Source organism: Leuciscus leuciscus, assembly GCF_965113295.1.
Source record: "Leuciscus leuciscus genome assembly, chromosome: 6".
NCBI classification, from domain to species: domain Eukaryota; kingdom Metazoa; phylum Chordata; class Actinopteri; order Cypriniformes; family Leuciscidae; genus Leuciscus; species Leuciscus leuciscus.
Genome location: NC_138730.1, coordinates 1,576,957 through 1,604,539, shown reverse-complemented (window position 1 = coordinate 1,604,539; position 27,583 = coordinate 1,576,957). Strand labels below are relative to the sequence as shown.

General features: G+C 41.3%; 2 protein-coding genes across 2 annotated transcripts; one reads left to right on the top strand and one right to left on the bottom strand.

The window, feature by feature from the left end:
* Positions 1 to 1,091: 1,091 nt before the first annotated feature.
* Positions 1,092 to 6,328, top strand: LOC309501930 (zinc finger MYM-type protein 1-like). Its single transcript, XM_082174223.1, has 5 exons — positions 1,092 to 1,241; positions 2,352 to 2,590; positions 2,749 to 2,790; positions 2,871 to 2,948; positions 3,027 to 6,328. The coding sequence occupies exons 2-5, from the start codon at positions 2,401 to 2,403 to the stop codon at positions 5,186 to 5,188; spliced, it is 2,472 nt and encodes an 823-aa protein (XP_082030349.1). The 5' UTR covers positions 1,092 to 1,241; positions 2,352 to 2,400; the 3' UTR covers positions 5,189 to 6,328.
* Positions 6,329 to 6,632: 304 nt separating this feature from the next.
* LOC309501934 (uncharacterized protein) lies at positions 6,633 to 27,226 on the bottom strand. The gene is made up of 3 exons (XM_082174227.1): positions 27,003 to 27,226; positions 10,186 to 10,382; positions 6,633 to 10,094 (listed from the first exon to the last, which is right to left on the bottom strand). The coding sequence occupies exons 2-3, from the start codon at positions 10,355 to 10,357 to the stop codon at positions 7,885 to 7,887; spliced, it is 2,382 nt and encodes a 793-aa protein (XP_082030353.1). The 5' UTR covers positions 10,358 to 10,382; positions 27,003 to 27,226; the 3' UTR covers positions 6,633 to 7,884.
* Positions 27,227 to 27,583: the final 357 nt, after the last annotated feature.

Sequence of the window (27,583 nt, the reverse complement as noted above, 5' to 3'; positions counted from 1 at the left end):
CTGCCCATAGAGGGTGGGATCTCACTCACAGAATGTACACATAGTATCAGCCGTCTTTCTTTGGAAGCTAAGCTAGCAGGCTCTTGCTCTGTAGAGAAAGCTGAGTAGTTGGAGAAAGCTGAGTAGTAGGGGTTACCATCCTCTTTTTCCAGGACATGTCCGGCCATCGAGATCATCCAAAATGTCCGGGATTCGGCTTTTGCTTTCTGCAGTCGCCATTCATTGTTTACGTGCACACCTTTTGTTTCAATCTAACTGAATTCATTTCGATTGGTGAATCTGAATGTAGTGTTTACATGAACGCTAAACAAGTGATCGGTTGATGTGCGTTTTAACATTGCTAAGAAAATTCCCGCTCCTCCGTGAGAGATAGGAGACCGGTGCGTCTCACAGGTGTCGGTCATCAGTAATCACGCCACCGGCCTCGCGCCGTTCTCTCGCGCCCCTCAGCCTCGTCCTGCTCGCCACAGTAAACATGATGAATGGCTACTGTAGAACGCAAAAGCCGGATCCCGGACATTTTGGACAATCTCGAAATCCCGGGCAGACTCGAGTCGTCACAGAGACTAACTAATGGCCTAGACTTCTTGTTTTAAACTGCGCTCTCTTACCGGTAGGCGCGGCTTGGGAGTGGCCTTGTAGAGCAGCGAAGCAAGTGCATTCTGGGAGTTGTTGTCTTTCATCAACATGAGCCAAAAATACATTTTCTGGCTTTTCTCAGTCTAGAAAGCTCCAAATTCAAAAATAATTTCACATTTCTTCTACATAAATGACCCATTTTAAATACACATTCATCTTTCCAGAGGTGAAGTATCCCTTTAAAGGTGCTCTAAGTGATGTTGGGTGACGTCACTTCTTGTTGACGTTCGAAGTATTGTCAGACAAAACGGAGGCTAGCTAGACCCTCCCTCCTCCTTATCCGCGCACTAACCCCCCAAACCACACCCCCAAATCCTTCTTGTCGGTTATTTGCTGGAACAGTTTGTTATGTTTCATGGTGCGGGTTTGCCCAGTTTGTTTTTCTTGCCATTTGTGGAGCCTGGGGTGTCTACAGAGACCGCGTTTTTTACAGTGTGTTCAGGGGACAGCCCTGAGATTCGATTGGCCACCCCAGGTGCCACCCCAAAATCCTACTCTACGATTGGCCATTAACGTGGTCAAAGGCGGAACCTTTGTTGACGCACTTGCTGCCTTTAAATCAGCGCGGGAGCTTGGACAGTCAGACACCAGAACTCAGAAATGTAAGTAGCAAGTGTTTGATGTAAGCTAACCAACGATACATGGCTTATTGTTTTTTAGCATGTGAGTTTACAGCACTACTACTTGTGCTAGCACGCAAAGATATCTATTTACCTATCACATCTGCCTTGATATCTAATCGCACACACAGCCCAGTATCACGTCTGTTGAATCACGTCATGTAGGCTAATTTATCTACTGTACCTGCCTATTCTGCCTACTCAGTCGACATTTGCTAGGTCATTAACTGTTAACTGTAGGCTACTTTTGTAAAAAGCATTTAATGATTTATCATTAGCAGATTAGCAGACGCAATTTTGTGCAAAAAAACGTAGCCTACATTATATTTTAACCAAGGAACCAAATTAAACACGGCAGCAAGGTAGCTCGCCCCTACCTTCAGTAAGTTAGGCTTAGGCTATATTCCCAGATAAATTCCACGCAGGCCAGGGTTTCGTTTTTGTTTGTTCTATATATACAGTCAATGTTTTCAAGCCCTGTGTTGCTAACATACCTAGGCTGTGAAATTAAGGTCTAGCCTACTGGTGGGTTTAATTGAATTTGAGTAATAGGACATGCAACCATTTACATCTGGAGATAGTTATTTGTGCTCGCCAAAATCATAGAAATTATCATTACAAGACACTTACAGTATCTCCTGTAATCCAAGACAGATTTTCTTCGAGTTGTTAGGCTTTAGAGCATTTATTTTAACAAATGACATGGAAAACATAATTCATTTCATCCACATATCCTTATGCACAATGCACAACAATTTAGCTTAAACCGTGAGAATCAAGCAAACCTCACGGCCGTCAGGGCCTTAAAGTGACAGGCACTGAATTCGACTTGCACATCACCAATGCAGTAATGACATGAAAGAGTAGTCTATATCGTTTAAACTTTATAAATAGTAATAGTTTAGCTCACAGGTCAGATGTGGCCTTTGATTAAGCTTTAATTTTGTGTAATTAATTGTAAATAATACGTTCTTTGTTGTGCCTTGTGCCATTTCATGTTTGTTTCATTTCAATTTCTAATAATAATGTAAGTAATAATTACTAATAATGTAAATGAAAAAAAAAAAAAGTATTTAATTGGTGTTTATGTAGCCTAGGGGTTGGTTGGACTGTTCTGAAGGAAATCTGACTTCATTGCAGTATGAAAAGGAACCAGAATATCCAACAGTTCTTCGTTAGCAAGAAAAGCAAACCTGATGAAGACAGTGAACTGATCAGAGCAGCTGACGTTAGCAGTACCAGCAGTGGTTCAGATAATGTTAGCGAGTCAGATCAGGATGATGACAGGCAGGGTGAAGCGACTGAGCTAGCAGCTTCACCTGATGACCTGGGTATGTAAAATCTAGAATTAAATTTGATGGTATCATTGATTTAATAGGCTATGTATTTGAAAAAAAAAAAATATATATATTAACAGCATTTTTATTTAGCCTACACAAAATAAAAATGTTTAGGCATCTAAGTGAAATCATTCTAAATGCTATTTCAGATTCAGACAAGGGTGCTGGAGACACTTCAGATCCTTATAAGGGTATGACATCTCAGCTATATCTGATTGAATTGCACTTGTTTTAGTTAATACAACAAAATGTATTTTACATTTAAATTTAGGTCCATCATCATCATCTTGTCTCACTGGTTGTCCACTTGCTGCTACAAACCTAACCCCTGGACCTCATGGTGTGTACTGTATGTTTTATCCTGGTTAAAATATATATAGAAAACGCATGTTTGTATGATTTGCTGAATTACTTTTGTTCTTTCCAGACATCTCCCAATCAAGGGAAGCAGATCCAACTCAACCTGTGCTGAGGATGTTTCCCAAGACCACACAAGGTCAGAAAAGAAGGGCATTCAGCCCGCAGTGGTACAGCAAGTATTCTTGGTTAGAGTACTCTGTTAGCAAAGATTCAGCTTACTGTTATGCATGTAGACATTTCTCACTCCCTTCAGCGTCAGAATCAGTATTTACGCCCCAGGCAGGTTTTTCACATTGGAAGAAAGCGCTGTATAAAGATGGAGGCCTTACATTGCATGACCGGTCTGACAGTCACGTTAATGCAATGTTTGCTTGGCGAGAATATAAGAATCGTATGCTGTCTGATTCTAGGTTAATGGATTTAATTGATCAAGAGTACAAAAGAAAAGTTGAGGAGAACAGGAGATACATAAAAACAATTGCAGAGGTTCTGTTGTTAACAGCAACTCAGAAGCAGGCTCAGAGGGGCCACCGGGAGTCAGAGGACTCTGACAATAGGGGGAATTTCATAGAAACTCTAACTGTGATTGCTAATCATGATGCCCTTATAAGTGAGAAAATGAGGGAAAAGGGGAATGCAAAGTACACATCTGGAACCATACAGAATGAAATTCTGGAGTGTCTTGCAAACATGGTGAGGGATGCCATTGTAAAGGAGGTGAAGGAGAGTGAGGTTTTCTCAGTAATTGCAGATGAAAGCAAAGACCTCCAGAAAAAGGAGCAGCTGTCGTTGGTAGTGAGATATTACTACAGTGGGGCTATACATGAAAGTTTCCTTGACTTTCAGCATGCTCAGGATTTGGATGCTAAGGGACTTAGTGATAAAATCATACAATGCCTTGAAAAATATGGGCTCAATTACAAGGATAACCTGATTGGGCAAGGCTATGATGGAGCAGCTGTGATGAGTGGGAAACACTCTGGTGTGGCAGCCAGAATTCAGGCAGAGGCTAAACAGGCATTTTATGTCCACTGTAATGCCCACTGCCTGAATCTAGTCTTAGTGGACACAGTGAAGTCAGTGGCAGAGGTAGATTGTTTCTTCACCCTCCTCCAAAGACTCTATGTGTATATGACCGGGTCCAATGTACATCAAAAATGGCTGGAGGTTCAAAAAGATATGCATGGTGGCCAATGCAGAGAGTTGCAAAAACTGAGTGATACACGATGGGCGTGTAGAGCGGTGGCTTGCAGGAACATATTGGATAGATTACCAGCCGTCCTGCATGTTCTTGAGCAGATCAGTTCAGAGGACAATGGGGACAGATCTGTTGATGCTCGAGGTTTATTAGCACAGATTGACCTTACATTCATAGCCTTACTGACAACTTTCCAAAAACTCCTTGGAACCACAAAGCGACTCTCTGACCTGCTACAGGCCCCCTCACTTGACTTAGCCATAGCAGTTGATTTGATTGAATCACTTCATGCTACATTTCAGGAGTACAGGAACGAGACATTTGCACATGATTTGTGGCAAGAAATATCGGATACAGCCAAGCTGTGTAATGTAGCAGTTGAAAACGTCACAAAAAAGAGAGGACAGAGAGTGAGCTCAAAACTGGGTGGGTCTCATATAACTTGTACTATAGGCCTACGCAGGGGTGATGAGGACAAAAACTCATTCAGGCAAAGGTTACTGTACCCAATCCTAGATTCCATCATGAGAGAGATGGACAGAAGGTTTTCAAAGTCAAACTGTGTACTCATGAATGGGATACAGGCAGTGAACCCTCAAAGCTGTACATTCCTAGATAAGGGTCAAGTCTTAGAATTAGGTGATTTGTATGGCAGTGATCAAGAGGACTTGACCCATGAGCTGCATCAGGCCAGAAGGGTTGTAAAGAGAAAGATGGACAGTGGGGCAGTACAATTGGGAAGTGTTACAGACTTCACTGTATTTTTGGAACCCTATAAAGAGGTGTTCCCTGACCTCTTTAGGCTTTGCAAGGTTGCCACAGCTATCCCAGTGAGTACTGCAGGCTGTGAACGGAGCTTCTCAGCCCTGAAGCTAATAAAGACACACTTGCGGACCACCATGGTTGATGGTAGGCTTAGCCACTTAGGTGTGTTAAGTATTGAATCCAGGAGAGCAAAAGCTTTAAATATGGATGACTTTATCAAGGTTTTCACCAGCTCACACAAAAATCGGCGCATTCAGTTGTTTTAACACCAATATATAGATGGGCAAACAAATTGTAATTCATTGTTCCATGAATAAATAGTATTTAGCTGAGAACTTGGATTTTGGATGTTAACAGCTATAGAAATAGATGGCCAAAGATATTATGTTTGAGTTGTTATTGTGAAAAACAAAAAGTCTTGAAGGTGTATTTTTATGTTTGAGATGTTTGTTTATTTATATTTGATTTTATTCAAATAAAAATAAATTTGATGTAAGAGTACGGTCTTTGTCCTTCAATTTATGAGTATGGTGTTCGATGCATGATTTTATGATGCCACCCTTGAATTAATCAGTGCTCCACTAAGGCCACCCCTGTTAAAAAAGTCTAGAATCGCCACTGGGGGACAGGCAGCTAGCAGATGGTGGGGAGATACTACTTAAGTACTCCGCAGTACTTAAGCGAGCTCTTAATGCATTATAGTCCTTCACGTCTATTGCGATCTCAAAATTCCGGCCAGTTAATAATACCTAGAATATCAAAATCGACTGCTGGCGGTAGATCCTTCTCCTATTTAGTACCAAAACTTTGGAACAGTCTTCCTAACACTGTCCGGGAAGCAGACACACTCTTGTCAGTTCAAAGCTAGATTAAAGACACATCTCTTTGATCTAGCATACACATAATACATTATAGACTTCTATAATTCAATGTTAGGATTAGGTCAGCCGGAACCGTGAACACTTCCCATAAATCCTGATGTACTCGTTACATCATAAGAAGAATGGCATCTACGCTAATTTTAGTGTCTTTGTTTATCCCAAGGTTTTTCCGCAGCCTGCCGGATCCAGGCCGTATCCAGATCTGACGAAGGACCTTCGCCTGGACCCGATGACAACGCAGTCCTGAAGTGCCAACTAGTCTCTCCCTATGGAGGATCCTTTTACCACTCTACAGATAAAGTGGTGTCGGGGTAGTTTCGGTTTCGCGTACCTACCCCGAAGTGACAAAATTCTGTATCAAAATTGTAAGGCAAAACAAGTAGTTTAAGGCTTGGTTTGTAGGGAATTACAAACCTGCGCACATATATTCAAATGCGCATAACTATAGAATTAATTCTTGATGCGCACGTGAGCGCCATCAGCGTTTCTCACAGGTTCGCATTTAAAGTCTGTGTAGAGAGAACGATGTCGTCTCAGTGGACTCTAAATGATCGTTGCGACGGAAGTGAATCAATCAAAACTAACTTTAGCTGGAAAATATATTTATTCAAGAACCGCTATAAAGCCAAAACAATCTCTGTTATCTTAAACTATCCGTTTGTTACTGTAAAGCCATTTAAAACAATCTACATTGTTAAAAGCGCTATATAAATGAAGATGACTTGACTTGACTAGATGTTTGCTGTATGTGACAAAAAAATGTTTGGCCCAAAAAACGTGTGACATCGCTTAGAGCACCTTTAACAAAGACACTGTAAAAAATAAAAAGGTTAAAACTCCATTTATTTGGAAGTAGATGCCATCTTAAGGATTTTAAGGTAACAATGTCATTTTGGATGACAGAATGCCTTCCATAAAAACTGGAAGGAGTCTTTAATACACATATTTTAGAAGTTGTACTGAACACACAAAAATGTTTTTAATTCTGTATTAGAGTAAGTGCAAGTATATTTTTTAATTTGGGAAACAAGACTCGGTGTGTACCGTTCTTGTCGGTGTGGTTGTGGCCCAATGCCGGCAGGTTTGCAGTTCCTCAGAGTTCTTCATTGCTCGGGTCAGTGTGTTTGGGCTGATTCTGGGGTGTCATTCATCCTTTGTCTGGCAACCGCAACTGGGCCGAGTTATTTCTTCCAGCCTGCCGGATTTGGGCCATTATCGGGCCGAATCGTTAAAGCTACCTGGGTAATTGTACTGATGAACGTAAATAGTGAAAGTGATGGTTTATAGTTTAAAATATTAGTATTTATCTTACTTCATCGGCTGGGCTCGTGTGGATCACCTTTGTTGATTTTATGTAGATTATGAAGCATAAACTTTGGGGTCCTGTACACTTGCGATGGATTATTTTTCTAAAATCTCCATGTTCATCTGAAAGTCATTTATATCCAGGATGGCATGAGGGTGCCAATGAGAGAATTTTTATTTTTGGGTGAATAAACCCTTGTAATGCTGCGGATCAGTCTTTATTTACACAGATCAAGAAGTAGGCAACAAATCACTGTCCATACACACTTCATTCAGACGGGATTGTTCACCTTCTACAGGCCAAAGGTCTCTATATTAAAGGGATCACCCAAAAATGAGAACTTTCCCTTAAAGGGATAGTTCAATCTCACCCTCAAGTCATCCTAGGTGTATATGACATTCTTCTTTCAGACGAATACAATCAGAGTTATATTAAAAAACTTCCTGGCTCTTCCAAGCTTTGTGAATGCCTTTAAGTAAATAGGTCACAGATGTTCTAACCAGTTCAGTTTAATGTGGGGAGCCACTTCAGCCGGTTTACAGGAGTGATTAGCATGCTCATCATACACACTGTCAGGGATGTTGGTCACGTTTCCAACAGGGAACTCTTTTAACCTTGGAAAGATCACTTTTCAGTTCTTTGTGCATATCTTTTCAATAGCAAAAATAACTTTGAATGCTCAAAAACTCGTGAACGTTAAGTTTATTATTTGGAACCAGTTTATCTGAATTTAAACCCATGCACTGAAAGAGTTCAGGGTTGAAACGAAGCGTGCTCACGTTGGAAGCTTTGGACAGTTATTAGTGCTATGTCTCTTTCGAGCGCCTGCTGTGCTGAAACCCTTCCCACACAGAGGGCATGGGTACGGCTTCTCTCCTGTGTGCACTCGCGCATGTGTCTTCAAGTTTCCTGACTTGGAGAAACTCTTCCCACATTGGGAACACTTGTGAGGTTTCTCTCCTGACTTGTGAGATTCCTCTCCTGACTTGTGAGGTTTTCCTACGACTAAATGTATTCTCCTGTGCTCTTTCAGACAGGTGGCACTAGTGAAGATATTCCCACACTCAGTGCACACGTGAGCACTCACTCCTGAATGAAATTTCCGGTGCTCCTTCAAATAGTCCAGTCGTGGAAATCTCATTCCACAGAAGGAACACAAGTAAGGCCTCTCATTCGCAAGGGTTTTCAGATGCGTCTGCAAGTTTTCTGCCAGACTAAACTCTTCCTCACACTGATCACAGTTATAGTGACTTTCTCCAGTGTGAGACAGCATGTGTTTCTTGAAGATCTGTGCCCATCTGAAAGTCTTTCCGCACTGACTGCATGTGTAAGGTTTCTCAGAAGAGTGAATTCTCAGGTGACTCTGAAGGTCTCCTTTACGTTTGAAACTCTTTTCACACTCATGGCATGTGAAGGCTCTCTCTCCAGAGTGAACTAGTGTGTGCTTCGAAAGGTTTGTTTTCTGTGAGAAACTCATTCCACATTGATGGCAGCTATAAGGCCTTTCACATTCACCAGTGTCATTATGTTTGTGTGTCTTAAGGCTTTTGTTGGTTTTGAATGTCTTTCCACACTGCTCACATTTGAACGGCTGCTCTCCAGTGTGAACTCTCATGTGAGCCTTAAGGATTGCTCTTTCATTGAAGCTCTTCCCACATTGATGGCATTTGAATGGCTTCTCTCCGGAGTGAATTCTCATGTGAGTGGGAACGTGTCCTTTATATCTGAAACCCTTTCCACACAGAGGGCATGGGTACGGCTTCTCTCCTGTGTGCACTCGCGCATGTGTTTTCAAGTTTCCTGCCTGGGAGAAACTCTTCCCACATTGGGAACACTTGTGAGGTTTCTCTCCTGACTTGTGAGATTCCTCTCCTGACTTGTGAGGTTTTCCTACGACTACATGTATTCTCCTGTGCTCTTTCAGACAGGTGGCACTAGTGAAGATATTCCCACACTCAGTGCACACGTGAGCACTCACTCCTGAATGTAATTTCCGGTGTTCTTTCAAATAGTCCAGTCGTGGAAATCTCATTCCACAGAAGGAACACAAGTAAGGCCTCTCATTCGCATGGGTTTTCAGGTGCGTCTGCAAGTTTTCTGCCAGACTAAACTCCTCACCACACTGATCACAGTTATAGTGACTTTCTCCAGTGTGAGACAGCATGTGTTTCTTGAAGATCTGTGCCCATCTGAAAGTCTTTCCGCACTGACTGCATGTGTAAGGTTTCTCAGAAGAGTGAATTCTCAGGTGACTCTGAAGTTCTCCTTTACGTTTGACACTCTTTCCACACTCATGGCATGTGAAAGCTCTCTCTCCAGAGTGAACTAGTGTGTGCTTCGAAAGGTTTGTTTTCTGTGAGAAACTCATTCCACATTGATGGCAGCTATAAGGCCTTTCACGTTCACCAGTGTCATGTTTGTGTGTCTTAAGGCTTTTGCTAGTTTTGAATGTCTTTCCACACGGCTCACATTTGAACGGCTTCTCTCCAGTGTGAACTCTCATGTGAGCCTTAAGGTTTCCTCTTTCATTGAAGCTCTTCCCACATTGATGGCATTTGAAAGGCATCTCTCCGGAGTGAATTCTCATGTGAGTGCGGACGTGTCCTTTATATCTGAAACCCTTTCCACATTGAGGGCATGGGAAAGGCTTCTCTCCAGTGTGAACTCTCATGTGAGCCTTAAGGTTTGCTTTTACTTTGAAACTCTTTCCACATTGTGGGCAGGTGAAAAAATCTCCAGGCGTTTCAATCTGTGAGCTATTAGAAGAATGCTCTCCTGTGACAAACTCGTGTTTCTCCACTTCATTCAGCTCCTGACTTTCTTCTTTAACTTCCACCTGTTTCTCCACTTCATTCAGCTCTTGACTTTCTTCTTTAACTTCCACCTGTTCCTCCACTTCATTCAGCTCTTGACTTTCTTCTTTAACTTCCACCTGTTTCTCCACTTCATTCAGCTCTTGACTTTCTTCTTTAACTTCCATCAGGTCTAAAATGAAGATGTACACAAGTCAAATTAAGCTGAAAATTTAAATGAAAGTGAATGGATTCAGTGAAAAGAATCAGGAATGGACACCAACCTCTTTGTTCCTCTGTATCTTCATCTTTGCATGCCTCACTCATGTTGTCACTCTCCTCTTTGACAACCTCCATTTCCATGTTTGCAGAACTGGACTTGTTTCTTCTGTAATGTGTTTTACGGCGCATCCGAGTGGTTTGTTCACTTGTAAAAAGGTGGGAATGTTCCTGCATTTACCGATCGCTGTGTAAATTTGAACTGTTGGAGTAAAGAAGTTAGAAAGACATTATTAGTATTCAATATGCAGCAAATAATCCAAGCAATACTGCCCATTTCCTACACACAAAATCTTAAAGTTTTCCTACTACAACCCTCTACAATACAAGTATATGGAAATAAAATAATGACAAATGTATTTGAAACAAAAAAGCTTGTTGAGTTGAAAAAATATGCATTGCATTAACCATGGTTGCATTTTAATGCATTGTATTTTTAGAGCTTGCATATTTATTGGCTGAAATTCAACATGGTTGTATATTTAAGCTGTGAATAATTCAATTAAAAAAAATTCACACACATTTTCATTATCAAAAATTCAGTAATCCATATTCACCTTTCAGATTTCAGATTCCAAAATATTTGGTCTGTTTATTTTTCTATACACTGTTTATATTTTTTAAATACTGATTATACACCCTATTATATTTGACAGGCAATTTCATTTTATTTCTCTTTACAAATTCTCTTCCACAAATTCAGTGGTTCAAATTCGACAGAAAATTCAACATTTCACATCTGGGAACTGCAGGAATAGCAGTGTGTTGATTCATAATCTCCATCTGCTGTTAGTCGACCTCACCAGCAGGGGGTGCAAACGGCTGTTGACGAAGAAGACTATAGAGCAATGGGTGAGATACTCACTCATTCAATACATCGTGCTCCAGAATTCCCCTGCTGTCGGGACGTTTAACGTAGCTTAATGGACTAATACAGTGATATAAAAGACAGCAGCTCAGGGGACCGACCAGTCGGGCTCCAGTGTCTCAGGAGTCCCAGGGCGGGCGGAGCAGACAGCAAGCGGCGCCGGCAGGGCAGTGGGGCTTGGGGAAGGCCTCCAGGCCGGCAGCGGGCTCTGAAGCGGCGGTGGCCATTGTGACCAAGGGCTCAGAAGTGGGTGCCATCTTGCAGAGGGCTCAGAATCAGCGGCGGCCATTTTTGGCTGAAACCCCCAGACTTGACCCCATCGCAGATACGTCAGCTGCTCGCACCGAACAAAGCGGCGTGTCTTCCAGGCTCAACGCCAGTCTCAAATACCTATGGACCGCCCTAACGTCTTTATCGGCAACAGTCATGGCTACCAGGTACTCTGACTTGGCGGTCATGACAGGACAAGACTCTGGGGTAAGGGCTACTGTGGGAGTGCCACGTTCCTCCTCCGCAACTCCCACAGTAAGTGCAGAGTCGCTCAACTGCAGTGCAAGATAGATGTAATACTCCAGTGGTCCCAAAACAGCATGAGTGAGCTGAGCCGTTCAGACAGCCCTCCCCAAAAGAAGATCGTCAGGCATTCCTTGCTCATGTTGGTCAAAAGAGCCAACTCAATAAAATCCAGAGCATAATCCTCAATGCAGCGACACGTTCATTATGGGTCGGTCACTCTGTCACTAACAGGGGAATCAAAGACGGCAAGCAGAGATGAGGGATCCAAATGCAGGGAGTTTTAATGAAAATAAACAATCATAACATAAATCAGGAACAAAATAACACTGAGAAAAAAACAAAGAAAACACGGGGAACTGCAGACAACTGCATGACATCAAACAACGACCGACAGTGAACCAGAAAACACAAGGGCTTTTTAAAAAAGGGGCAAACCAGCTTAAAGGGCATGTTGCAGGTTAGAGTACCCAGTAAGCCAATGTATAGAAAAATAATGTAGGAACTAGATTTAAATATAAACATATACTTATAAAACGCTATTTAGGCTTCTGGAGTCGTTTTTGTGAGAAAATTGTACTTCCGCATTTGAAAACTGCCGAACCGGAAGTGACGCAACACAAGGGAGAGCGGTCAAAGTAAACAATAGGAAAGCAATGGATTGCAATGACAGCTCGGAAGCTGAGGAAATTGTAGCCTAAATGTTTACTCGTATGATATATGTAATTCATGTAATTGATATGATGATATCATATAATTATGAGCCTGATATGAAGCCAAGTGAGCAGGACAGGCCAGGATTAGACAGAACAACGGTGAGTTGTGGTGTGAGGAGAACAGGGCAAGAGAACAGTGTTAGCTTATAGATGTATTCACGTTAGCCGACGATAACACTATGCTCAGATCACAGTACTGTACAGATTATTATCATCATGTATCAGGCAATAGCAAAGCTAGTATTTAGACCCTTACCTGCATGTGTTGTGTGTGTCAGCCATTAGGAGACAGTTTCCAGAGGAAGAGGGACTTTATAAAGGCTTTGAATTGACCCATTTGGTGACGATGAATAAAAAGAATGATCACAATCACAACTGTCTTACTGTATAAAAACTTTATTTGTAGAAACAGCCAACACAAACATTAAAGTCGGTTTGTACAGATTGAAAATGAATTATAGAACATAATATATTATATTTATAATAATAATAATAATAATAATAAGTGTCGGCTGCAGACTAATAACAAACACATAAATGCATTACATTACAAGTTTATGTATGATATGTTAATGAATTAAATTAAGACAAGGCACATTTTGTAAAACAGATGTACAATAAGTGATCTCTGACGGATCCGTGAGCGTCATGTTTCCCGCTGGCGGCCGAACCACATGCTGACGGCGGACCGTCACCGGGCGACCCGATGAAGGAGACGGAACAGTGTGCACATATCGCCGGGATTATAATCATCCGGTCTATAGTGAATGCTACACACACACTACCGCGTTATTCAAAGCAAAAGCAGAAGCAGAAGTGAAGTCCCGTCTCTTACCCTGCACAAAACGCACACAGGCACGGAAGATCGCACCATCCTTTTTCTTATTCGGAAACCTGTGGACTCTGTGTCCTGACAGGCCATAATTCATAATCATTTACCACGACGATGATTAATTGAAATACAATAAGCACCGAAAACACACTGAATCATGACCGCTCCAACTGAATACCAACCTACTCCGCATTGAGCGAACGCAGAGCCGGCGAACGACTCCCTCATGTGACGTCATATGACGCGATGGTGAAAAAAAGCGTTGTTTCTACACGGTCAAGGAAACTGTCACGTTTTCTATTAAATTTGTGCCCTTATGTCTTGCAAAACAATTTTTAATCCTGCATTTACTTTTCATATGGTATTTTCATACAAGGTTATATTAATTTTGAAAAAAGAAAAAAACCTGCAACATGCCCTTTAACAAGGGAAACTGACACACCTGGAGCAGAATAATGAAAATTTATAAAACTACTAAACGTCTCGGTTACTGATGTAACCTCGGTTCCCTGAGATGAGGGAACGAGTATTGCGTAAGTAGCTTACGCTATGGGAAAACTCCTTTTCTCGAGAATATTGAAGCCATTTTTTTTTTAAACAGTGTAGCTGCACGAACCTATGACAGGGCGGCTCAGACGCGTAGTCCAATCAGGGCAATTCGCGCCCTGACACGTCAGAGCCCGCCAAGATGGGCGTAGCCAGAGGCTATAAATTGAGCCCATCGTCCGTCAGAGTCTTTAGATTAAAATCTCCTTCAGCGAACCACCACTTCGTTGAAACTTCGGATTATTAAGCCTTCGCCGCCGTTGACGAGCATCCAGCGGAACCAGCCCCTGCTTCGCAGACCTGAGGATGCCGGCTTCCTTCGCTGCCTTCAACCGCTGTTTCTGCTGAGCCAATCCGGCATGCCGTATCCTTTTTTGCTGTGTGTTCACCGCTGCGACACATCAACTAAAAGAGAATTTCCAGCGGGCGTTGTTGCAAATGCCTCGCACCAACTGCGAGGGGCCCTCTCGTCGGTGGAGATTGCCACATCCTCTGCGCTTCCTGCCTGGGCCGGGACCATGCAGAAGCTGCACTCGCCAAGGGCGGCTGCCCTGAGTGCGACTTGATGGATCTCCCCACACTGCGGGCTCGCCTTGCCGTCTTCACCGAGGACGACCCCGCCACTTTCGCTCTCTCTCTTCCTTTGCTCGAGCCGCACAAGAAAAAGCGCCGTTCACAAAGGATGCCTGAGCGGACGGAGACCAGTGATTTCACGCCAGCCCAGTCCCCGTGTGCCTCGCTGTCTCTGGATGATTCCCCCTCGCCAGTTCAGTTCACGCAGGCGGGTGCAGAAAATGACAAGGCGGGTTCCCTCAAAACAAATCCTTCTCTCCCGCTCGGTGGCTGGGGAAGAAACACCGGAAAACATACCGCTGGATCTTTTGGCGACGGAGTCCTTCTGTCACGATCCACACAAGAACAGAGGTAATTTAGATCCAAATGCAATATGTGTTTATTAAGGGAAATCCGTTACATCAATATCCAGTCCATGCAGAGGTCAAAATCCAAAGAAGCAATCCAAAAAGAACAAGACACAGACAAGAACCGACTAAGGAAATGGTGTGATACATACAAGGACTCCGTGACAAACACTGACACAAACAGCATATATATACACAGACACTAACAAGGTGAGGGGAAACAGCTGAGTGCAATGATGACGGGGAACACCTGAGTGCAATGATCGTGATAGCCAGACAGGATGATGGGAAACGTAGTTCATGATGTAAGTGACACCGGGGAAGGAGGACATCTACTGGACACCCGGGGAACACAAACCCAACACTGTGACACATATGTACAAAGTAATCGTGAAGACTTAAATGTAAAAACAGCTTTTGTGTCTTTATCAGCTTTTGCATAAACACACTGGCCCTGATAATCATCACGAATACTGACGCTTTTATTGCGATTAATCGTGCAGCCCTACTTGCCACTGGTACGTAGTAATGTAATGTAGAACATCTTACATTAAGGTCTCGTTTGTTAACGTTGCAGGGCTCTACAGTGCGAGTATTTCACTCGCATTTGCGCCTAAAAATAGTGTGGGAATGTGCGGGAACTGCTGGATTTTAAGTGAGAGAGTCAAGTGACTCCTCCCAACAGTGCTAAAAATAAACATGTGAGAGCGTGTTATTGGCTATATGTCATGTTATAGCCAGATATGATGACGCTACTGCAACACGCATCACGACAGATGAGCGATCTATTCATCAAGCCAACGCGCAAACTAGTGTTGTCACGATACTAGAATTTCTAACTTCGATACGATACCTTGAAAAATATCGATATTCGATACCACGGAGAAAAAAACTGCCACAATATTAAGTAGAGCCCGACCGATATATCGGCCGGCCGATATTATCAGCCGATATGAGCTAATTGCATTTAAATCGGCATTGGCGTTTATAACGGCCGATGAAACATGAGAAACAAGAGTCTCATGCTTCACTCATGTTATGAGTGTTGCATAGTTTGCCCACCAGAGGGAGGTCTGCAACTCCCCAGTTGACAACAGCGCCAGAAATCCACTACAGAAGAAAGCTATCAGCCAAGCCAGTGGCAGAGCATTACACCCGGCATGGAGATGTACTGTTTTGACGGTGAGTCTGTCGTTTGTCATGTGAAATGATTGTAGATTTAGTTCATACACTGTATATAAAAACGGTGTGGTAGTTGTAGCTAACGGTCCTATCATTATCACTTCTAAATATTCTGTAACATCACTTACAGCCGCTAATGCATTGCTATATTAGATTAGCCACAAAGCTAACTAATACCATGTTTATCAGTGGAAGAGCGCGAACGTTAATAAGAGGTCAAACTATAACGTTAGCGTTTAACTTATTCTAAATATATCTGCAGTGTTTCCCACATAATGACCGCGTAACTGTGGCAGGGGGGCGCGTGTAGTCAATGACTAGAAGTTATGTACAGCGTGCCTCGAAAAAACAACAACTGTTACGTTATTTTAACGCTAACATAGCTTCCTTTTTAGCAGACCCCTTAAATGCTTGCTATTAACTTGTTTGAAGGTGGTTCTTCTCAAAATTGACAGTGGTGTGTTCATGACACTAACGTTAACCATTCAACTTCGAATTGATTCCGTAATCTTCTCTGAGCTGAAAGCCGGTAACAGTAGGCTAACTTTACGTTTGCCAGCGCATGACGATGTTTTGATTCAGACTGCACAAAGAGAAGAGGAGAAGATATACGGGTCCGTTGTGAATGTGTCTGTGAGAGCAAATATAGTGTAGTTACAGTAACTACAGTAGGTGCGTCAGAAATGATTAAACCAGAGGGGACATGTAAATAAATGTGAGCTGAACAAGCGCTTTTTTTTTTTTTTTTTTTACAATACAGATTGTTTCAAGGCTACGGAAGCCCTGAACCGCAACGTAAAAAAATAAATAATAATCCGTAAAAATAAATAAAATCTAGCACTTCGAGATTAAAGTCGAAATATTTCGAGAATAAAGTCGAAATATTTCGAGAATAAAGTCGAAATATTTCGAGAATAAAGTCGAAATATTTTGAGATTAAAGTCGAAATATTTCGAGATTAAAGTCGAAACATTTCGAGAATAAAGTCGAAACATTACCAGAAGTCTTCTGTAGAAGTTGCGTGTGTGCTTGCCGTTATTTCACATTGCCGCACAGGCGTGTGCGTGTGTGTGTGTAAACTGGATCTACACAAAATAATAGCTTTACTTATATCTTGCCTTTCAACAAAAGGAAAATCTACAGGTCTACCAACATGGCATTAGGCTATAGGACGTTATAAAATATACTGCGCCGAAATAGACTTTAGCCTACAGGCGAAAACACTTATAAGACTGGATCAAGATATCCAGCTTAATGAATGAATATGCATGAATGAGGCATTTATATAGCGCTTTCATATGTTTACTGTAGGCCTACACTTAAAAGCGCTTTACAATCATTTCAGGGAATCTCTCCTCAACCACCACCAGTGTTTATTATATTTGAGGAAATCACGGGATCCGGCCAAATTATTGGATACAGAATGATGCACTTAAAATGTATCCAGAACGTATTTACGGTGAAGAGGGAATCAGTGCGGTTACTGTTAAGTGTTCTCGACCCAGATAGTGTTGCCTATTATAGACGAGCACGAAAACACGTCAAAAACACTGCAACATAAAGCTTCGACCAGATTGTGAACCTACTCCGGCGGAGTCTGTGCTTGTCTAGGCAACGCCATGATAATGCATGTTGGTAGATTAGGACTTCGAATTTTCTTTTTGTTGAAAGTCCAGATAAAAGTAAAAAGCTACTATTTTGTGTAGATCCATGTCCGAGGCAGTTCGACTTCACAAGTGCATTTATTTACACAGACAGACACACACACACACACAAATTCAGAATTGGAAACACGCCCTATGCACCAGTGGACGCACGCCGTTATGAATGCACACACACGCAACTTCTCCAGAAGACTGTATTCTGGAAATGTTTCGACTTTATTCTCGAAACGTTTCGACTTTAATCTAACGTAAAAAAAAAAAAAAATCCGTCAAGAAAAAAAAAAAATTCTAGTATTTCGAGATTAAAGTCGAAACGTTTTGACTTTAATCTCGAAATACTAGAATTTTTTTTTTATAATATTGTTAAATATAAGTAGGTAATACCTATTGCTTGACAAATAAAAATATATATATATATTTCTCTATATTTCTCATTTTTGCCTATGTAGGAGATCCCTGTTTATTATTATTATAATACTAATGATGACATGAGTAATGATACATGGTGATATTATTAATACACATCTTATTCTTTCTCTGTCTCTCTTTCTGCCCTACAGATGGCTGAAAAAGGTGAACGCTGTAGCAGCAAAGTGTGGGACTACTTCTGCAAAGATTCCTCTAATGCAGTGTTCTGCAATATATGTGCAGCTAATGTAAGCCAGGGGTCTATCAAAGTGAAGCAGAAAAACACTTCCAATTTGTGGACTCATCTGAAAACCAAACACAGTGAGCAATATAAAGAGGCACAGCAGCAGAGTGAGGTACAAAAAACTCTTTCTGTTAGAACACAGCAGCCTACCCTGCCACAAGCATTTGATAAGGTACTCAAATGGGGTCCATCAGATCCAAGGGCAAAAAACCTGGACAAAAAAGTAATGGAGATGATAGCGACAGACATCCAAGCTTTTTCTGTGGTGGAAGGTGTGGGGTTTAGAAGGCTGCTGGCTGCTGCAGAGCCAAGGTACACTCTGAAGACAGAAAAGTTTTATCGCACAGATAAATTGCATCATGTGCATGCAAAAGTGGTGATCAAGATAAAGGAGCTTTTGGCTGTTGAAAATGCAAAGCATATTGCATTTACAACAGATTGTTGGTCAGGGTCCACTGAGTCGCTAATGAGCTTGACTGCTCACTTCATCGATGAAGAATGGAACAGGGTGCAAGTTGTCCTAAATGTGAAAGCCATGAGTGGATCTCACACTGGTGAGTACATTGGACAGTTGTTTTTAGACATGCTTACCGAGTGGGATATAGACAGTGAACGTCTGCTGCTGGTGCTCAGGGACAGTGGAGCCAATGTTGTTAAGGGGATGAGGTTGGTGGAGATGCAGTGCTCACACCCTCCAGCTTGTTGTGAATGATGGCCTCCAGGCACAAAGAGCTGTAGGTGACATCCTGGCCAAACTGAAGAGGTGTGCAACCCATTTTGGTCATTCAGTCCCTGCCAAGCAGAGGCTTGAACAAATTCAGAAGGATGTTGGTCTACCTGAACACCGCATTCTCCAGGCATGCCCAACCAGATGGAATTCCACATTGCATATGCTCCAAAGGATGCAGGAGCAAAAGAGAGCAGTGACAGTCTACTCTGGGGACTTTGGACATTTTACATGTCCAAGTGTGGAGGAGTGGGACCTGGTCGAAAAGCTGATCAACACACTGGAACCAATTGAGGAAATTACTCTAGAAGTGAGTAAGTCTGATGCATCTGCATCATGCATCATCCCCACCATTGAGGTTTTGAAAAGATTTCTGGAGACTCAGGGTCCTGAAACTAGAGAAATTCAGACTTTGAGGAAGGTCATGCTCGACAGCTTAACCAAGAAGGCCAAAACCTGGCTTGAAAAAGAGGCAGACAAACAACATCAAGCAAGCTCAGCAGCCACTCAATAAGGATGCAGAGGGATATTCAAAGAAACCTAGGATGGAGAAGTCCCTAGACCAGAAGCAGAGTGTGCTTGACCATCTCTACGAGGACATGTTGCAGAGCCAGCAAACAGTGACAGGGGTGTCTGAGAGTCTGAACGAGGAGCTGGATCGGTATCTTCAAGAGCCCGTTCTTGATCGCAAAACAGGTTTCACTATTTATTTTTCAGTGATATCAAATTAAGTTATGCTTTTGTATATTAAGTATATAACATTTGTATTTGTCGTCATCATCATCATCAGGTGACCCCTGCAGTGGTGGAGGCAAAACGCTGGCCGCTTCCAGACTCTGGCTCCATTGGCCAGGAGGTTTCTCACTCCTCCACCTTCATATGTCCCTAGTGAGAGGGTATTCAGCACTGTGGGGGCCATCTATCAAGATAGGAGGAGCTCTCTAACAGGTTCCAAGGCAGAGAGATGTTGTGCTTCCTGTACTACAACCTGCCACTTCTCAACTGGCAGTACTAAGGAACACCCTGTTCAAGACATTTTTCAAAACACTGTTCAAATATTAAAGTTCAGAGCAAGACAGAGTAAAAGTCTAAAAGTATAATTTGTAAAAAGTAGTGAAGGAGGAAAACCTCTTGCCTGTGTGTTGTATATATTGAGAACATTCTACATTGTTTTAATTATATTTTGGTATTATTTATTTATTTTATATTTTATATTTATTTATATGTAGCTATACATTTAACTTATTTTTATTTTATTTTCAATTCATTGACATGGTTTTGTGGAATATTGAATTTGTTTGGTATAGCTCTTTTACTTTAACTTTAGTATTATAATTTATTTACAGTACACAGACTGTTAAAACCAGCTTCAACTGGAAGTAAGTAAAAGTGTTAAATGTTTAAAACCAGACTGTTTTTTGATCATTAAAAAATATATACTTTTGATGTGCAATTGTTTAGTCATTGAGACTGTAATCTAAGTTTTTTTTTTTTACATAATCCCTTCTGGAAAATGGTTTATACAGCCCACATACATAGAACAGGCAGATATTTTGCTATTGAATGTTGTGTAAGTGCAGTTTATAGGAAAAGGGTCTAATATCCAGTTTATTTTCAAAATCTAAATATCGGCTTATAAATCGGCTCTTTTCGAGTTAATATCGGCATCGGCCCCCAAAAATCCATATCGGTCGGGCTCTAATATTAAGGGGGTATTTTTTTTATTTAAAGCTAAACATAATAAGTCTCGAACATGACAATGAGGTAGGCCTATATTTTACATGAACAAAAATGTCCTGAGGTAGTGCGCTTGTTCAAAAGCATAAATGCTGGTTAATACATTAACGTTATTTGATGAACAGATTTAAACGCAAACGTGCATCACACGCGAACACATGCTCACTGGATCAACATCAAGTCAAGTCACCTTTATTTAGTGCTTTTAACAATACAGATTGTGTCAAAGCACTTAACAATATCAAACTGGAGGATAGTGTGTCAGTAATGTATAATAATAAGATTAAACATTCAATTTTCAGTTAAAGGCATTTCATTAGTTTAATTAGTGTCTGTGTAATCAAACTGATGATAATCGCTAATGAAGGCAAATTGCAGAATTAAATAATATTTTTTTATAAATTAAAATATACATTTTTATCATTTTTAAAATAAGCACAAGTTAATTTACATTTGACCACAGTTAAAATATTTACTTATCTAAGATTCCTCAGTCAGATTATATTAACTTTAAGAATTACGGTGAAAAAACGAGACAACACACACTCATATCAACAACAATACTAGGCCAACTTGGTTAATGTTCCAGAAATGTTAAAATGAGAAGAGTTACCAACCTCTCGAAATTATTTATATAGATCCGGGTGTCGGTCTTTCAGGTGCTTTGCTATATTAGGCCCCGATCACACTAACGCGTTTTTCAGGTTCGAAAACACCATCACACAGAACGAGCAGTGCACTGCGTTGCTAGGCAACCACTGAAACAGCTGTCCTGTCAGTCAAGTACATGTCAAATCAGGCTTTTATTAACTTTATTTACTTTCTGTTAACATTGTGGAAGTTACGGTTCGTAAAGCTCCTGGTAACCCGCCAGAGCACCACAAGTTTATCCTCCATCATCGCACTCTCCGGGCGTTCAAGCAACTAGCTTTCATCACTAAAACGGAAGGCCCGCCTCTCCAGTCAATCGATTGGACAGTGGAAAAAAACGCGATGACATCTGGCGCTTTTTCCGCTCGAAGTTGCTTTTTTTTCAACTTCAAAAACGCGACGCCTTTATCAACCAAAGCCGGTCGCGGGGGCGCCGCACTCGCCATCTTTCCATTCACTTCACTTTTGCTATTTAGCCAGAGCGAATGAGACGAGTGCGCGTGTGGTGTTTGTCAACGCGCCTTTGGAGAGAAGTGAAAGTGACAGCTCGGCTAGTAAGCGGTGTATCGATACTTCGGGAAATTAGTATTGGTACCGTTCAGATATTTCAGTTTCGATATTTATCGAAATATCTATATTTTTGACAACACTAGCGCAAACTGCCGCAAATGAAAGTGAAAGTAACTTTTTTTTCTCACAATTGTAATATATCAAGTCAGAATTGTGACTTTTTTCTCAGAATTGCGAGATATGAAGTCAGAATTCTAAGAAATAAAGTCGCAATTGGGAGATATAAAGTCAGAATTGCATGATATAAAGTTGCAATTGCATGAAAGTCAGAATTGTGAGATATAAAGTATTCTGAGGTAAAAAAAAAAAATCCGTCTTTTTTTTCCTTAGAATTGGACTATATATCTCACAATTGTGAGTTTATATCTCACAAAAAAGATGTCAGAATTGCGAGATATAAACTCGCAATTATGTGTTATAAAGTCAGAATTGCCTGATATAAAGTCGCAATTGCGAGAAAAAAAGTCAGAATTCTGACTATAACACGCAATTGCAACTTTATTTCACACAATTCTGACTTTATATCTCGCAATTCGCAAAAAAAACAAAACAAAAAACAACTACCACTTTGATTCTTCGAAAAAAGTTCATAAAAAGATCATAAAACTAATCCATATGAATTGAGCAGTTTAATCAACTTTTTTCACTGTGCTCCTATATTTCTTTGTGTGCTCCTACATTTTTTCATTTAGGAGTACATGTACTCCTTAGGGAAAAAAGTTAGCGTAGAGCCCTGCGTTGTGTAATGTATTAACTGACATGAGCTAACCATGAGGCATGAGCTAGGCTATACATCTGATACTGTATTTGTTCATCTTTGTTAAAAATACAGCTGTTCATAGTTTATGTTCACAGTGCATTAACTAATGTTAACAAATACAATTTTCTTATAATTTTAGTGAATTTAAACTTATAATTTAATATTAGTGAATGCTGAAATTAATAACTTGTTAACTTTCCAAGGCTGAGAAAACTGGCTATGTATTCCAGACACAAGTTCCCATTGGGAGAGACTCTTTAGTGCTAGCAAAACGCTGTGACGTGTGTGTGTGTGTGTGTGTGTATGTGTGTGTGTGTGTGTGTGTGTGTGTGTGTGTGTGTGTGTGTGGTTGTGTGTGTGTGTGTGTGTGTGTGTGTGTGTGTGTGTGTGTGTGTGTGTGTGTGTGTGTGTGTGTGAGAGAGAGAGCCTGGCACGGCAGGCCCACCCACTTTTCAACAGGCCCACCCAAAACTTTTCTTATAAAAAACAACTTTTAATATATTCAAATTTTGTCAAGAATTATAAAAAAAATTGGCAATAAGCTCATAATTTGTGCTAAAATAGTCTTAATGTTTAGTTTTAAAAACTATTTTAAAAAGCTGGTTATGTCTATTTAGATGTTTCTGCGCAAGTTCAGCAGACAGATCGGGTTCGATCAGAGCTGGTGAGCGGAGAGCGTTTCCGAATATATTCCGCTCGCTCGACCCAGAATGGCCTGCAGGTTTGAAATATGTGGAATAAGGGCTGCCTCCGACTAAAGTTTTTTTCTAGTCGACTACTAGATGTTCATTTAAGCCATTAGTGGACAAATCGCCCCTTTATATTAATTTAATTACTTAGGCTATATACAGGATAATGAGCGTTTATGTAATATAGCCGCACTCAAGCGCACGACCGCACGTATAAAGCTTGCCACAAAGAACCGGTTAAAGTAATGATTATGTATCTAGAATAGCAAGGAGACATTTAATTATTCATTAATAAACTGGTGTTTTCAGTGTCGCTGCAAAGATGAAGTTGACAATGTGGACTCGCCATGAACGCCAGAGAGAAATGCACATTTCGGATTACATAATCAGAGTGTAGCCTATTTCTTTTGGTTTTGAATATTTTCGTTTAAAAGTACACATTTCAAGCTTTCTATAATAGATAGCCTATATTTCTCACATCTGTGATGCACAAGCTGAGTTTCGGCGCCCTCCAGTTCACGTGCAATGCAAGTGATCGCGCCGGCGCCTTATTACATTGTCTGCTATATATTTGCTTCTTATTTATTAAATACAGGCAATTGGTTGATAAAACATTGATCAAAATTAAGATACAATTTATACAAAATAGGTCCGTCCTATATATGCACCGAAACTTTTTACAATGCAACAAAATATTTAAAGAGCATCAAGCTATTAAAATCTGTATTATGTATACGCACAGATCATATAACAGTATATTAGTCAGTAATTTTTATTAGGTTAAACAGTGATTGGATAACGTTTTTAATTTAACGTTTTTAGTTTAACGTTTTCAATTTAAGGCCCATCCAAAACTGGAATCCTGGCGCATGTTAGTGTGTTTAAGGGATGGGACGATTAAATTTACTGACGGTTAGTATTATCATTTAAAATTGAATTATCATTAAAACCGAGTTTGATCATCGTGATTTTAATAACTCACTGTAAATCCTGTCCAGCCAGCAACAGTGTGACGCAGGTACAAAACAATCGTCCAGACAAGATGATCGCAACAATATCATCAAACTCTGTAAACAATAAATCAACTCTGAATTCTTTTTCAATACAATCAAGAACGGAGACGCCAGACGGCAAGTTGTGTTTGACTGAAACGAGAGAGAGCGCGTCCGTTGCGATAGCCTACAAGGATGAGCGCGTCCGTTGCGATAGCCTACATGGATGAGCGCGTCCGTTGCGATAGCCTACAAGGATGAGCGCGTCCGTTGCGATAGCCTACAAGGATGAGCGCGTCCGTTGCGATAGCCTACATGGATGAGCGCGTCCGTTGCGATAGCCTACAAGGATGAGCGCGTCCGTTGCGATAGCCTACATGGATGAGCGCGTCCGTTGCGATAGCCTACAAGGATGAGCGCGTCCGTTGCGATAGCCTACATGGATGAGCGCGTCCGTTGCGATAGCCTACATGGATGAGCGCGTCCGTTGCGATAGCCTACAAGGATGAGCGCGGTGTTATAATGCGTTGCTATTGACGACGGTCATTATAAGAAATGCCACAGAATATATCTTGCTTAAAGAAGGGCATAGAGCTGCTTGTTTATTTGTTGTTTGTTGTAGGGATGTCCCGATACCACTTTTTCACTTCCGATACGATACCGATGCCGCAGCTTTGGCTATTTGCCGATACCGATATCAATCCGATATTTTTATTTTATTCTAGAACTAATACTACTAATAATAAAATATATGGAAGCACTTTGCTCAATTAGCCACATAAAAACATCTCACTCAAATGAAAGACTGCCACACTTTATTCAAAAGACCTTGAGATATGTTTGGTAACCTGAATGAATTTAAAATTAATTTGCTATATTTTAGATCAATGTATTTGTTTCCTTAAAATTTTTATTAACTTTAACTTTATTCTCATCTGAATTATAAATAATTTATTTCTGTATAAAATAATACTACTTTTAAAAACACATTTGATTTTCTTTTTTAATCAATGTAGAATGTGTAACTTAAAAATAAACAAATTAGTCTGTTTTAGGACAATAAATGAAAACCAATGCAATATGATGAATGTCCAAAAGATGAGATCATTTTTGCTTTTAAACAGCGTGTGTGTGTGTGTGTGTGTGTGTGTGTGTGTGTGTGTGTGTGTGTGTGTGTGTGTGTGTGTGTGTGTCTGTCTGTCTGTCTGTGTGTGTGTGTGTGTGTGTGTGTGTGTGTGTGTGTGTGTGTGTGTGTGTGTGTGTGTGTGTGTGTGATTTTGGTTGGGTGACAGTTACAGTTTGACAAGAGTTTACAGTTTGACAAAAGCACAATGTTGTGTTTTACACAAATATAAGTAGGCTAAACACTTTTTGCAGTTTTAATGATGTCCTGTATGAAAATGACGGAGTATGTTTTTCGATCGCGCTCGTGCCTCTCTCTCTCTCTCTGACACACACACACACACACACATTCCAGCATTGCAATCTTGAAATCGCAGCCTGTTCATTTTGCTGCATTCACACCAAACGCGAATAGAGCGTCAAATTCACGTCTAGTTCGATGATTGAACAGTTTGAATCCATTCGCGCGTCCAAAGCGAATAGGACGCGCCGCGCGCGTATAATGATAAAGCGAGCATTTGAAGCGATATAGACGCGCGTTCAGAGCTAAGGCGGGGCTACAGATTAGGTGTCCCTAAAGAACCCGCATATGTCTATGCGCGTATCTAACAGTATCGTTAGTTCCGTATTACATTAAATAATGTGCACACGAGTTTTATTTATTTTTATACCATGTATTCTCAGTGTAAATCCATGCACCGAACATACGTTCAGTACGAATACATGTACCGTTCCACCCCTAATAGGTATCGTATCGGATACATTTTTTTCTCCCCTCCGATATTCGATCTAGCGTTTTGGGCCAGTATCGGCACGATACCGATGCCGTGGATCGGATCGGGACATCCCTAGTTTCAAATATAAAACTTGTTGAAATGTCTTCAGTGTGAGCATCAGTTCTTTTTGAACACTTTCATCTTGTTTTAACGAAACCGTGATAATACTGATAATCACGATGATAATTTTGGTCACTATTATCGTGATATGAAATCTTCACACCGTCCCATCCCTAATGCTAGTGTTTTTGGCCAGAAGTGTGTACATAATGTCCTCAATCCAGTGTGGACTTGGGGAGAAGACAGTTCAGCAAGGGTTCGCCAGAGTCCAGGTTTGTTCTGCCACTGACTGGCTTTACTGCGTGAAGAAGACCTCCAGACGTCTGCGGTATCTGTACTCGACTGTGTGCAATACTTTACAGACTCAAGAGTCCTGTTTTAGCTGATTGAGAATATTTTGTGTGGCATTTGTGATCATTATTTTGTGTTTTGTAAGTTTAAAGTCAGAAGAGCTTGCCTTCAGAAAGAAATGGTCATTTTATTTGCTCTTACTGGAAACTGTTTGCTCTAGAGAAAAGCAAAATTCAGTTCATATTTTTTCAGTTCTTTTTCTCGAATTAGACTGCATTCTGCCGGCAGCACTAACCGTAGCAGTGAGAAGATAACCATACTGGTTCCGTATGACAGTTCCGACTACACACGCACACGCACACGCACGAGCGTACACGCACACGCACACGCACGAGCGCACACGCACGAGCGTACACACACACACACACACACACACACACACACACACACACACACACAGGCGCGCGCACGAGCGTACACACACACAACACATACACTCACACCTGCAGCATTAGCACCTGTGTGAAGCACTGAAAAACATAACTTATATTTACCTGAGATGCAGTAAACCTGTCCTCATCTTCAGTTAAAGAGCTTCTTCTTCTTCAGGGTGAGTCACTAGCGGACTGACTGTGGACTGACCCGTGTGTGTGCAGCGCCCCCTGCTGTACTGGAGGATGAGGAGCTGACCCGTGTGTGTGTGTGTGTGTGTGCGTGCGTGCGTGCGTGCGTGCGTGCGCGCGTGTGTGTGTGTGTGTGTGTGTGTGTGTGTGTGTGTGTGTGTGTGTGTGTGTGTGTGTGTGTGTGTGTGTGTTCTATCTCGGTGCGGTGGGGACCTAAATAGAGGTTTGCAGCTTGCTCTCTCTCTCTCTCTCTCTCTCTCTCTCTCTCTCTCTCTCTCTCACACACGCACGCATACAAACACACACGCACAAACGATCCTCTCACATATGAGGTGTGATTTGTGCATTTACTTTGCAAACTAAGCAATCATCGTGTCAATCGTCGCGTACCTTGCCGTGACCAATGACGTATGATATCGTGCGTGTGGATGAACGCCTGGATAAACGCCTGGATAACGTACGCGTGGATTAACGTCTGGATTAATACGGATATATTCTATTATCTTTACTAT